Source organism: Neolamprologus brichardi, chromosome 1 (genome assembly GCF_056152115.1).
Source record: "Neolamprologus brichardi isolate AB-2024 chromosome 1, ASM5615211v1, whole genome shotgun sequence".
NCBI lineage: Eukaryota > Metazoa > Chordata > Actinopteri > Cichliformes > Cichlidae > Neolamprologus > Neolamprologus brichardi.
In genome coordinates, this window is record NC_142104.1 from 11614109 (window position 1) to 11627661 (window position 13553).

The 13553-nt window shown below is 41.3% G+C and overlaps 1 protein-coding gene across 2 annotated transcripts in view; it reads right to left on the reverse strand.

Moving 5' to 3' along the window:
- Positions 1–13553, reverse strand: part of unc13c (unc-13 homolog C (C. elegans)) — a 180369-nt gene that overhangs the window by 101661 nt on the left and 65155 nt on the right. Inside the window, exons 1-2 of one of the 2 annotated variants that reach the window (XM_087852496.1) lie at positions 10940–11430; positions 858–5134 (exon numbers count right to left, since the gene is read on the reverse strand). In XM_087852496.1, the coding sequence (XP_087708622.1) occupies positions 858–4935 (4078 nt within the window). In that variant the 5' untranslated portion in view covers positions 4936–5134; positions 10940–11430. Of the gene's footprint in view, positions 1–857; positions 5135–10939; positions 11431–13553 lie in introns of those variants that run through there. The other variant, XM_087852455.1, reaches the window with a different exon arrangement.

Genomic DNA, 13553 nt, shown 5'->3' on the forward strand with positions numbered 1-13553 from the left:
AACAGAATTCTATGTCCCTAAAAAGTCTGGTAATAAATAACAACCCACCAGAAATAAAATACTATCCCTTAAGCCACAGCTGTCTGCATGAGAATCCAGTGCTGTGCCATGGGAATTCAAAGTCATTGCCACCCATAACACTGCCATCCACCACCTAACAGATTCACTGCCTTCAGTTTTTCACCACAACATAAATAACCAATTCAAACACTTTTACCAAATGTATCAAAGTCTGAGGTTCATGCAAGAGTAGCATTATTACAATACCTAATTTCAAGTCAGGGGCTTGGTTGCACTGTGTAAATCATATACATGCATTTATTTACATTCACTGCAATTCAGGCTTCCACCAAAGACTTTCTTGATGTTTAAAAATAAGAATTCATGCTATTTTTGCTGTTCATTAACTGAAAACAACGGGCATATTACTTCTTCCCATACTCCTTGTTGTTTTCCTCATTGTTTCCTGGGATTTGTTTTTTATCCATCCATTCACTTTCACTTATCCTTATCAGGATTCCGTGGGGACTGGAGCCCATCTCAGCTTTTATATTTTATAATTTATTTATTTTTTATATTTACCTTTTTTTGTTGGTTATAACATTTGGTACTATAGCTGTAACCATATTTACAGTAACTTTGTTGCTGTATTTATTAATGCACAATCACCTGACACTTGACTGCTGTACTTGATGTTCACTTGCTGTTTGCTTCTTTACTGACAAATTTTGGGGAGCACATAAATGTAGATTTTGTCTATTTTGTTAGTAATTTATACAACACATGTAAGACCTACCATGTAAAAAAAAAAGTGGAACAAAATTCAGTGACAAATGATAGGAAGAAAAGTATCATACCCCCTGCAAGGATCTGCTGCTCCAGTTCGGCCATCTGTTTCCTGTAGGCCCTCAGCGCTGCCTCCTTAAATGTGGGCCGAATACGTTTCTTAGGTGGAGCCTCTATTGGTTTTTCTTCTGGAATATTTTTGTTTTCATCCTCTTGCTTTTGTTCAACTTTTTCTGCCACCTCTGCAACCTCTTCAGTTATTTCTGCCACCTCTTCCAGCTCCTCATCACCTTCTTCCATCTCCTCTGTCAGATCATTTCCCTCTGTCTCATCTGGTTCTTCTACATCTACATATTCTACCATGGCATCATATTCAGCAGTGTCCTCAGTCAGTTGGTTTTCATAATCCTCGCTGTACTCTTCATCATAGTGCTCATCCAAACTACAATCATACTCCAGAACACATGTTTCTTTACTTGCTTCATTGTCACCTGGGGCTTCCAACTCTTGCGAAGCTTCCAAATCCTGAGAGGCATCAATGTCTGGAGTGGCTTCAATGTCTTCAGACACATCATAGTCCTGAGAAGTCTCACACTCCTGAACAGGTTCATCAGGCTCCTCTGTCTCAGAAGTATTAGTTCTGTTCTCCAGGTTAGCTAGCACTTGCTCCATTACTTCAACATAGTGGGTCTCACTGTCCACAGGTTGTTCCTCGGCTTCTGTTTTATCCTCCTCTGCTTTAAAGAAGACGGGCTCTCTCTGGATATCTGAGTCAACTGTAGTACTAGAATTATTGGTAGTGGAACCAGATAGTGTGCGGAATCGCCCCATAAATGAAGACGAGGTGTTTGAGGTCTCCTCAGGTGGCGCAGCAGGGGTAGGCTGAGACCCAGATTTCCATACAACCTCAAGAGCTGACTTAGCTCTCTGTAAGGTAGAACCAAAGCCAAATCCAAAGGACTTTTCACTGAGATCTATGCTGAGCCTACTGCTCCAAGACTTGGGAACTTCCTCAACCTTCTCTGTTCGAATCTCACTCTGGCTACGGTACATAGATGAAGACTTACTCTGGGGCTGGTGAAAGCTATGATTAACATCCAGTTCGGGGAATTTTTCTTTAGGAATTTTGGGGATATCTTTAGAGACTTCTTTAGAGGCTACTATTGGTGCTACTTTAGGAGCTTCTCCTGGGGCTGGTTTAGGGGTTTCTTTGGGGGTCACTTTAGGGCTCTCTTTTGGGACTACTTTTGGGGACTCTTTAGTTGGAATCATACTAATTTCTTTAGTTGGTATTTTAGCAGTTTCCTTAGGTGCTACTTTATGCACCTCTTTGGGGGCCTCTTTTGGGGAAGGTTTTGAAGCTTCTTTGGTAACTTCTTTAGGAGTAATTTTCAGACCCTCTTTAGGTACAACTTGTGGAAGTTCTTTAGCAATAACTTTAGGGGATTCCTTAGGAGATTCCTTAGGGGACTCTTTAGGAGTCGAGACAGGGGTCAAGACAGGGGTGTCGATTGGGGTTATTTTAGGGCTCTCTTTAGGGGACTCTTTAGGACTTTCTTTAGGAGTCAACATGGGGCTATCTTTGGTGGTCACTTTAGAAGTGACTTTAACAATCTCACTAGGACGTGCCTGAGATGCCACTTTAGATACCTCTTTGACTATGGGCTTTGTTGTGTCTTTAGGAGTGAGTTTAGGACTGTCTTTAGAGATAGTTTGAGAGGATTCCTTAGCTGCTGACTTTGAAATCTCTTTAGGCAACTCTTTAGGAGCTGCTTTAGAGGTCACTTTAGGTAAAACCTTAGCAGATACCTTAGGACTTTCCTTTAGCAATATTTTTGAGTTGTCCTCTTTTGTAGCCACTTTAGTTTGTTTATGTGTCACTTTAGCAGTGGCTTTAGGGGAATCTTTAGGGGAAGATGCTACTTTCGTGCTTTCTTTTGAAATAACCTTACATGGTTCCTTAGATTGACGAGCAGATGACTTGACATACTCACGTTCCGTGATAGGAGGAATAATGTGGGTCGTTATTGGTGGTAGGGAAGATTCCCTGTCAAGCATCATAAATTCCTCATCTCCTTCAAACTGTAAATCAACTTCCTGACATTTAGTGATGTTCTCTGGAAAACCAGGAATTGTTGATGGGTCAAATGGACTGCTAACCTCTATGGAGGCTTCTAAGCCAGAGTCAGCACCCTGCTCCAAATGATGCCAGTCTTTCCACGGTGATAGATCACCTTGCAGAGAAAGCTGAGAGCCACTGTAGTGACTTCTATCCCTTGACATACAGACAAGTCCATTGCTAACTCCGCTGTCAATAGTTTCCGTAGTCTCGACCTCATTATGTTCATAAGCTTGATTATCGTGGCTAAGAGCGTGACTGGGGCTGGCATACCAGGAAGAAGCCATGTCTTCCTGTTTCCTTTGCCACAGTTCCTGATCTGAGGAGGACAGCAGGGAGCAGCCATTTGCCCGTGTAAAGTACTGACTCTCTGAAAAGTCTTCTGAGTATGACTGGCAAAGTTTTGAGCAGTCAGACTCAGAGCGGCTGAGTTTTGGAGTGGAGTAGTCACTCTGGGAAAGCCAACCAGGGGTCAGATCAGAATAGTAAGCCTTTGCATGCTTTTCTGGATCATAGTAAGGGTCATCAGCATAGTGAACTGTGCCTGAGTAGCCAGCCTCATCTCCTGACCGGGTATGATCATGGGACCGCCTCTTCTCTGATTTGCTCTTGTGAACAGGCTTTGAAATCACCATTGCATATTTATTTCTGCTTAATTCATCCAGTTCTTTGTCACTGTCCATTGAGTCCCAGTCATCACTCTCCACGACTTTATCCTTTCCTGAGATCTTTATATCCATGCTTTCATAAGTTTGAGAGGATGACAGTTTGTCTTTTCTCTCTTTTCCATCATGAGTTAAGCTATCAGTAGACACAGTAATGCCAGTTCCTTTAAGTTTATAGCACTTTTTTAAGACAACATCTCTATCTTGGGTTGTTGCAAAAATAACAATAATAGGGCGGGGTTTAGCATTAGAACATTCTCTTTGTTGCCCTAATCTATGAGCGAGTTCAATTTTAATTGTTTTATGAGGGTCAACAAAACCCATTTTGTCTTTTATTATTTTATAAATTAGACTCTCTGTTTTCTCTGACTTTTCTTCAGGAACATTGAGGAATCGCAAGGTGGAATTATTGGCCTGGTGACTAATTTGTTTTATATAGTCATGGATATCGCGAGTTTCCCTTCTTGACTGGACAAATCCAGAGCGAAGCTGTTCAATCTCACTCTGAACTACTTCCACACTGCTGGAGATCTCATCAATTGAACTTTTAAGGGCATTGACATGGCCACGAAGCTCAGATAGTTCTGTCTCTATCTGGCTGATCCCCTGTAGCTCCTTAAAGATCATTTCCATTACATCCTGTGTTTGACTGATGCAACCTGTTGAGGATGAGCCAGGCTCAAGGGTTGAACTCTTTTGTTGCCGTCCAGCACGGTCCAAGGATTTGCTCCGAATGCCTAGAGTTTTCCTCCAATTGCTCACCTCGGAGTCTGAGGAGACACATTCCTGGCTCTTTTTCCATTTTCTCAACTTGCGTAGAGCTCCCAACCTAAGTGTGTGTAGACTGGAGCGCTCCCCTCTTTCACCTTCAGAGCTACCATCCGAGGGAGCCAAACTGATGAGGCTCTTCCTGTTTCGTCTTACTGGCATAGTGTGCGATTTATGCTCATCCAGTCTCCGGATGGGTTTTGTGTCACTCAAGGAGTCAGAGTAACTACTGTCAATCGAAAGAACCTCGGGAAAGATGCTTTCATTATTATTCAAAAACAGAGAACTTTTTGGGAGTCCATTTGCTATAGCTACACGATAACTGAAAGTCGGTGACAGAGATGAACAGTCGTTTTTTCCGTCGTCTTCCTCGAGCGAAATGTTACGTGCTGAAGAGCATTTGGAAATCTTTTTAACGGTAGTCTTCAGTGTGGTAGAGAGAGTTAGATTGTGTACTTGCAAATCAGTGGTCAATTTAGGCTCTTTATTTTCACTTCTCTCTTTCTTCTTTATTGGTTTTGCCAATTTCTTTGTAAACATTCCTTTGCAAATCTTTTCAATGTAGGCTGATATAGTTTTGATTAGGGCAGAAACCATGGATGGCAATCCTGTGGACTTTTTTTTATCATCTAATGAAAGGAGAAGTTGGCTGGGAATACAGCGTCGGTGAGCCAAGCACAATCAACCTGTGCTTGACAGAAGGAGCCCAGCTCACAATCACTAAAACCACAGCCCATGCAGAGAGTCACTAATACTTTTGAATCCAGTGGCCTTCCTCCAGAAAAGGACCATCTCTCTGTAAGACAAAGAAAGAATATTTGTTTTACAATTGGGTCGCAAATTCCTAAGATATACATCAATACAGCAGAACCCTACTTTTTTTTAAATCTTTTGATCTTTAACATTTGTGAAGCCAAATTTTCTCCTCTGAATTGTCTTCATACACCAATTAAATAACTGCTTAAGTAAACACTAAAACAAAGGACAATTTGCATCTATATTTAAATTTCTGCATTAACAACAACTAACTTTAAACATATTGTTTTGCTGATAATTCAACAGAGCACCTAGTCACCCATTCTATATGGATGTCACCTTAAATCACAAACTAGACTTCCTGACAAATCAAATGAGAAAGAGAGAGGGAGCACCAAAATAAATTGTATTTCAAAAAAAAAAAATCATACTTAAACTATCCATGACAAATAATTAAAAAAAATTTTTTTATCTTGTTAAATGGCTGAAATTTGATGAGAAAACAAATTTCATTAATTTAATTGGAATGGTCTGATACACGAGTTAACTATATGGAAGTAGTACTACTGGAAGGTAGGGGATGTGAATAACAATGATCATCCTGTTATAATGTAACATTATAACATTCCTGGGAAACAGTTGGTGTTTACATTTATGTAAATGTTACGTCACCTTCCCCAGCATGACAAACCACCCAGCCACACTGAAGAAACTGCTCAGGAATGGCTCAAGGACTGCACAAAGTGGACAGCTCATTCAATTCCCATCAAAGAAAGCAACAGTACAAGTTCAAAGATCTGTTTCCAACATCCAGACACCACAGAACACCCCCAGGACTTGTGTTCACGTTGTGATGGATCAGAGATGTTTTGACCAAATGAGGGAGGCGTATTCAAGTGATATTAAAATGTACTGGCTTATAAACAGTCATTTTAGGCTCATTGAAAAAGAGGCCCCTTGAATCATACTTGATAGCGTTAAACCTTCAATTGCTTGGAGTGGGTATGAGAGGTATGTATTTTCCATATAGCGAAGCTGGTCAACTGATTCAAAAGAGAGATGTTTGTTGTGCTGAGGACCTGACAGCTGCTACACATTAGTTCTGGGGTTTAGAGCTTGATGTGTCTACAGTCTCATGACCACAGAGACATGCTCACTTTAAATGAGCTGTGAAACACAGCATCTCAGTTAGCTTTCACTGCTTGCCTCAGAAGAAAGATCAGACATTAGCAAATAGAACTGAAATGTGATGCCAGCATGTACATTTTTCTGCTACTACTGTATAAAGTAAGGAGTCCAGCAGTTTGGCTCTTTGTCTATACACAATTCTGAAAATGTCTTGCAGTGGAACCAGTCTTAATATGTCACCAGATACTCAATTAACTAGTTAATTTTTTTAAAAAAGTATGATATCATTGAAATGACGATTTATCTTTCAAAAATTGTCCTGATGTATTCGCAAATCATTAAGCTTTTAGCTTTTAAAAAAAATCTTTACCAACTGTCAAAACTCTTACAGGTATGGAATGGCAAAATGTTAAGGTAAAAAACAACTACAATATACTGGTATACTGGGAGGTTCATGACTCAGCTCTTTTAAAATGGCCTACAGCCAAGAGCAGCCTTTTGAAACCAATGGTTCATGACCTAAAACTGTCCCCAACAAATGAATCACAGCAGATAATGTTTTAATATGTCCCGAGATTGCCTGAAATACTTTCATGATCAGTGATCATCTGAATTTTAAACTTATAACTGCATGATAAAAGTGGCAATCGAGTTGTGAACAAAGCAAAGTCTCACACAGTCTTAAAGAAAATTGTGAATGAAAGTGAATTTCCAACATGTCTCTAAATGAATGAAAGTGAATGAGTGCACCGCAGTGCAAGATCTTGCAACACCAGCAAGATCAAGTGCTGATGATGGTGCTAAGTTTCCAATCCGGTGCCATTAAACTACTGAAAAAGATCAACATAACAAGAGCTTGTTATTCAAAGAGTGCATTTCTATATTTCAAAGTGCACAGAATAGGTGGCTCATTTACACATTCTTGAAGAAGGGTCTGAGTTACAGACACCCCTTCTCTCCTATTTAATTGCCTCCTAATTGTAGAGAATATTGGATAGCCCAAACAAAGGTTCAGTAAACCTGAGAAACCACTGTACTTTACTAATGCATATATTTCAGCCAGACAAAAATTAACACTTAAAACTAACTAGGACAAGGAAAATAATATCATATTGTCACATGGGGTGGTAGAATATTACTGGAAAGCATGTTCTTTTCTTATTGAGTGAATTATTTCAAATCAGGACGCAGAGATACATCCCAAAATGATTACAAATGACTTTTTATAAATAAATATGTTTATGGTTTTACACACTTGAATAGCACAATATAATGAGCAAAATGAAATGTTTGCATGAAAGAAGAGTACGATGGAAATGATGAGTGGAATGCGAGGAAATAAAAGGAAGGGAATGTGCTGAATGATTGAATTAGACATTTGCATGCCAGAAGCTACAATATAAGAAATATATTTTTGATTATGAAAAAATTGGAGGATTATGATCTATAATGATAAAAACTGCAAACGTGTCTTTCTCAGACCAAATAATTCCTTAGAATTAACACTGGCACCAAACCTTTCAGTTTCCTTTGATGTTATGTATAGCTGACATACAGGTTTTTTGGCTTTTTTCCCCCCCTTTTTTTTGCTTGGCACAAAGGTTTTTGAGGATCTGAAGCAGGATTTGATTTTTTTTTAATGGTTGTTGAGATAAAGCAGTTCTTGCACATCTCTTATGTTACCCCAATGAGTCACCAGTCCTGGGTCTTCTAAAGATTTCACTGTAATTCAGTCTGATCAAACAAACTTTTACTGAATTTGTCAAAGACGTGCAGGCGATACACACCTAGCAGGGAAGGCTGTCCCTGCACAGGCAGGATTGCAGATACGGGGTGCTAATAAGTGCAGATATTTTACTGTGCTGTTGTCAGTGTTAGACAGAGACAAATTTCAAGCTATCCAGACATAGTACAGCTATAGTCCATAGTCCATTTCCATAGTACAGCTAAAAAATTCTACTTTTGAAGTACTTCTCATTGCTACTCAAACATAGATTATGCTTCGAGGAGGAAGGTTTTGCATAGCATATAAAAAGCGACCTTTTCAGTCGTTATACTGAAAACTGTCAAACAGATAGCCTAAGTTCTAAATCACATCACAAAAATGTTTTTGTGTAAGCTTTCTGAATGATTCAACCATAATAATACATTATCACGCAACCATCTACTAAACAGACCTAAAAATGACTGCTGGTTAACTTAAACCAATTACCTGAATGCATTTGTGATGCACATTTTTGTAATGCACTTAATGAACCAAATTGAGCTGCAGCCACAATCCTGGCTGAAATATGGCATCTGGGATATGTTACTGTTTACTGTAGCAAACACTGGACCATCACTTACATAAAGCACTGTACTGCAGTGTAGCTGCACTTGGTCTCAACACTTCACACTAAAAGAATACTAGTGTTTAATGAGTGTTGATCACCAATTAGGGAGCTGCCTTTGTGTAAACAGAGCCAACATCCTGACATGTGCATGTTAAGGTTTGACAAATGAAGCATTCGCCCTTTTCCAGAGCTAGACTTGATGTGCAAATAACTTGCTAATGCCCACGAGGTATCGCTTGTATCGTCCCATTAGAGCGTAATGATGCAAGAAAAAAGAAAAAAAAAAAGGATGACAGACAACTAAATTACCTCATCCCACTTACGCGTGTTCCACTAATTTCAATTCTTTAAGCAGACTCATATTGAGTCTGTTTAACCAGGTTTTTACATGAAATACTGTACTGTAATTTATTTGTCTCTACATTTTAGACCTCAAGCGTAACCTATTCTTCTGCATTAAATCTATGCACAGTCTACAATGTAACACTGAAACACTAGTGGGTCGCTGAGTTTCTCTATTCGAGTTGATCAAATCAATTTGAAAAAACGGAAGTTGAAACATAAGGAGCCGTAAATTTGTACGAAGCTACAATGATCCCCAATGGGTCAATCACAGTCACTGCAGGTTGTGTTAATGTGACATATGGTCACATTTCTAGCGAAGTGCACGTCAGGTTGCACGATAGGGTTTCAATAAGTTATGATGTCATGATGTACCTTTGGTGTAGCGTTAAGACAGATGTATAAATCCCCCTTTAGTCTCATTTTTGAATAGGGATGGGAATCAAGAGGTTCAATTCCTTCGAATTGCTGGTCTGCTTGGAATTGTTGATCTGCTTGCCTATTTCAGTTTGTGTACTGGAATTGTTATATCATTACATAATGTAACATAGTCTTGTTTTATATAACTGAAACATTTGATACAATTATTTTTGTTTTGTCTGTCTTTAAAAAGTGGGTCATATAATTATCAAATATAGTTCTCGACCCTTGAGCGAGGCACTGAGAGTCAAACTACTCCAATGGAGTGTCTTTTTCATCAACTACTTCAGCATATTTTAAAAATAACTAATTTCTTAATGAACTTGCATAGTCAGTGATCACTGGCTCCTGTAACAAACTAAATTGGGGTATTCCCATAGTCTGGATTTACAGCCCCTTCTATTTGTGATTCAGACTAGAGAAACCTCCAGAGAAAGGGGAGTACCTCAGCCACACCCACTCCCTATGCTCTGAGGCATTCCTACCCCAAGCCCAGCATTACTATCCAGGGACCCATTTCCCCTATTTTTCCAAATGCATCTGATCAGCAGAGCACTCCAAAACACTCCATTTCACACAGTCTGTACAATCTCTGCCACTCTCTTTTAATAAAAGTGAGTGCCAGTTAGAGGCATGCTAACCTATTTCTCACAATAGTACAACTGCTCCTCTTCTGATGTAAACTCGGCTATACCAATTTAAGGTTATTATGCTGCAACCAATTACTACTACACACTGGTGTGTTGTTTAGTCCCTTAAGCTATTGGTTGACACTGAGGGATATTTTGTGCAAACCTTCAGAAAGGGCTCCATATAAATGAGAGATGCTCATGTGTTACGTCATGTCTTCAGACTCATGATTATGGATTATGGTTGAGTGTGGATTAGTGTACATGTGGATGTGTACATCCCTGTGCGCATATGTGTGCAGCCATGTATGCACACGCACATGTGTGCCATGCATGCCTCCATGCATGATTGCTTTCAAGCACACATTTGCTGCTATGTGAGTAGAGCGAAGTACACTAGTGGGGGGGCTGAGCGTGTGAGGGTGTGTGCATCCTCAAATCATTTTGCCCTCACGCCCATCCTCAGCTACATTCCGCCTCCTTTCTTCTAACCTGTGTAGTCTATTTCCCAACAGTGAAATATCTGCCCGCAGCCCTAGGAAACCAGCCAACATCACAACAGATTGTCTCCACTCATAAATCAAAATATTATCATTTCTTTGGCTGGCATGACGGGATCCAGTCTCATCGCGTTTGCTCAGTGTGAAACAACAGCATTGCTCACATGCGTTCCTGTTGTGCAGAACAACATGGGGAAAGGTGAGAATGAGAGCAATGGGACGTTTGTAGAATCGACATTGTTTGAATCAGAAACAACAATACGATTGACAGTATCATCAACACCTTGCATTTTAATTTTCTTCACCTATTTACATCAAGATGATGCCATCTATTCGCAAAATTCTCAAATAACGTTTCATCAGTCCACTGACAGGGCCACTGAGGGAGGGGAGGCAAGCAACAAGAAGATCCAGGATGAAGTCAAACAGTCAAGATTCCCACGCCATGCAAACACGTCTCGAGCGCCTGACAGGGCTTCGCCGCTGTACATACCTGGTTGTGTCAAATCCCCGTGTAGGACGCCAGCGATAGTGTGCAAAACGAGCCGTGTGGAGCCGATTCCCCAGTTTCAGCGAATGGTCGGAGCGAGGAGAGAGCAGCGATGCTGGGGAGGGGAGGGGAGGGAGGGAGAAGAGAGAGTGGCTCGGTGCGCAGCTGCCTGCTAATACCAGAGCTCACAGCATCTCTCTGCGTCCGTCAGACACCACAGCCCAGAGTCGCGCCTCCGTGAAGAAACGTGCACACACCTCTGCTCCATGCCACCGACTGTACCCCCTCTTTCGCTCCTTCGTTGTGGGTTTTATTTGTTCCAGGAATGACACATAAGCGCGCACGCGCGCTCACACAACCACACACAAGATCGTGCCCGTAGCCTGTTTCACTGCACGGGGTGTCTAGTCCAAAATGGGATGCAGGCGGGTGGCGGTGACGCTGATGGGGAGACAGACAGCGCTGCTGCTGTTGCTCCTGGCTGCCGAGACTGAAGCTCTGCTCCCCGGCTGGAGAATACCCATCCCTCCCTTATACAAAACTCTCTCTCTCTTTTTTACTCACTCCCTCTCTCTCTCTTTGTGTGTGCGTGTTTGTGCTCACTGAGCCGGGTTGAGAGAATTGAGCCGACATTCAGACACACGGACGCAAGATACCCCCAAACACACACTCAGGCTTACGAGAGATGCCTTGAGTGTGATGGAAGGAATAAAGGGAGGAAGGAAGGAGGGGGGGGTAGAGCCCCGGTGTGAGTGATTCGTGGTTGCTATTTGCCTGATGATATGATCACTGGACATGCTGAACAAGAAACATCAGAATGATGTAATATCATAATGAACCAGGAGCAACACAGACACACATTGGGACCCATGTTATTGTAGGCTACGGGAGTACTGCTTTAATTCTTCGTCAAGATCCGCGCGAATGTGTGGTGCGCGCGAGCTCTTCTGTGTTTGTGCACGGCTTTATGGGCATGCCTGAGGGGCACTAAGAGCGCACTTTCATCTCTTCCTTTCACACACACGTTTATGGTCAGGGCCAACCTCAAGTTACAGAAGACCATATCCATCTCTCACACACACACACACACACACATTCAGAGATACACTCACACATCATCTAATTGCATCTCTCAGTGGAAATGTCGTCATGCATGATTGCTCACAGGCGCTGTAGATTTATCATAGCCACTGTGGTATATTAAAACACCACCACTGTTGTGAATTGCACTTAGAATGATTTCACAACAGTGAAAAGGAATGGAAATGCACCTAAACCCGCGAACAAAATAGTAGGGCGATTATGCCAGATGTTTTGATTTGTCCTTGTGTGACATTTTGCTAATTGTGGCTTTAATTTCATGTTGAAGAGGACAAATTAAGACGGACACTGTGCAAAGAAAACATTGCAGGTAGCGTGTCACATGATAGTCCACAGTCACTGACTCCCCCTGCCTTGGCAGTGATTAGGCATTCAAATAAAACCCCTCTCTCTCCCTCTCCCTCTCATTTCGCTGCTCTCCTCCTCTCTGCGTGCCTCCCTCTGTCAGTCTTGCTCTCCTCTCTCAGCCGAGATGTGTGTCATGCGCTCCTCCAACAGCCACTAATTATCTGGCCTTCTAGCTAAATCGCATTCCATTCCACTATCTCTCTCTCTCTCACACTGTCACATGGGAGTGTGGCACAGGATGTATGGAGATGTGTGTGGCTGTGTGCGCAAGCGTGTGCGGTTAGAGGTGGTGGTTGGGGAGAGAAGGAGTGCAGTACCCCTCCTCCTGTGTATGGCTCCCGATCGCCTCCTGCCGGCAACGAAAACAACTGCAACTGAGAACCTCATCTGTTTCTGAGCCAGTCTGACCCAACTGATCACCGCTAATTACTGCAGCACATTTGTTTTCAGAGAAAGATAGCAGAGCAAATGCTGATTTATTTTAGCATTTGACATGGTTCACTTTAAGTCTAATGTGATCTAATGCTCGAGTAAATGGACAAATTGGCCGTTTCTCTTTGTGATTCATTCATCTTATACAGTTGCTTCCACAGTTAATGCCACAGACTGTATATTGGTAAATGGACTGGTTCTAATAAAGCACTACTTGAGCATTCAAAGTGCTTTATACAACATGCCTGTCTGGAAATCAGTCTTTGAACTCTAAGATGAAGCCAGAATACCCACTGGAAACCCAAGCAGCACAGGGACAACATGCATATTCTACATAGAAAGGCTCCAGCCTAGATTTAAAACAAAAACCTTCTTGCTGTGAGATGACAGTACTTAGCACTACACCACAATGTTGCCCTACATAATGAGTTGACAGTGAAAGATCAAGCTTTAAGTGTCACCAACCAGAATCATTCTCTATAAATACAGTCACAGTTGCTGATAATAAAAAATGATGAAAAAAAGTCCAAAGGCCAAATTCGAAGCTTTAAAAACAGTAGCACAAACACAGAACATCATGCAGATTATACAGTGGCTTGCAAAAGTATTCGGCCCCCTTGAACTTTTTCACATTTTGTCACATTACAGCCACAAACATGAATCAATTTTATTGGAATTCCACGTGAAAGACCGATACAAATTGGTGTACATGTGAGAAGTGGAACGAAAATCATAC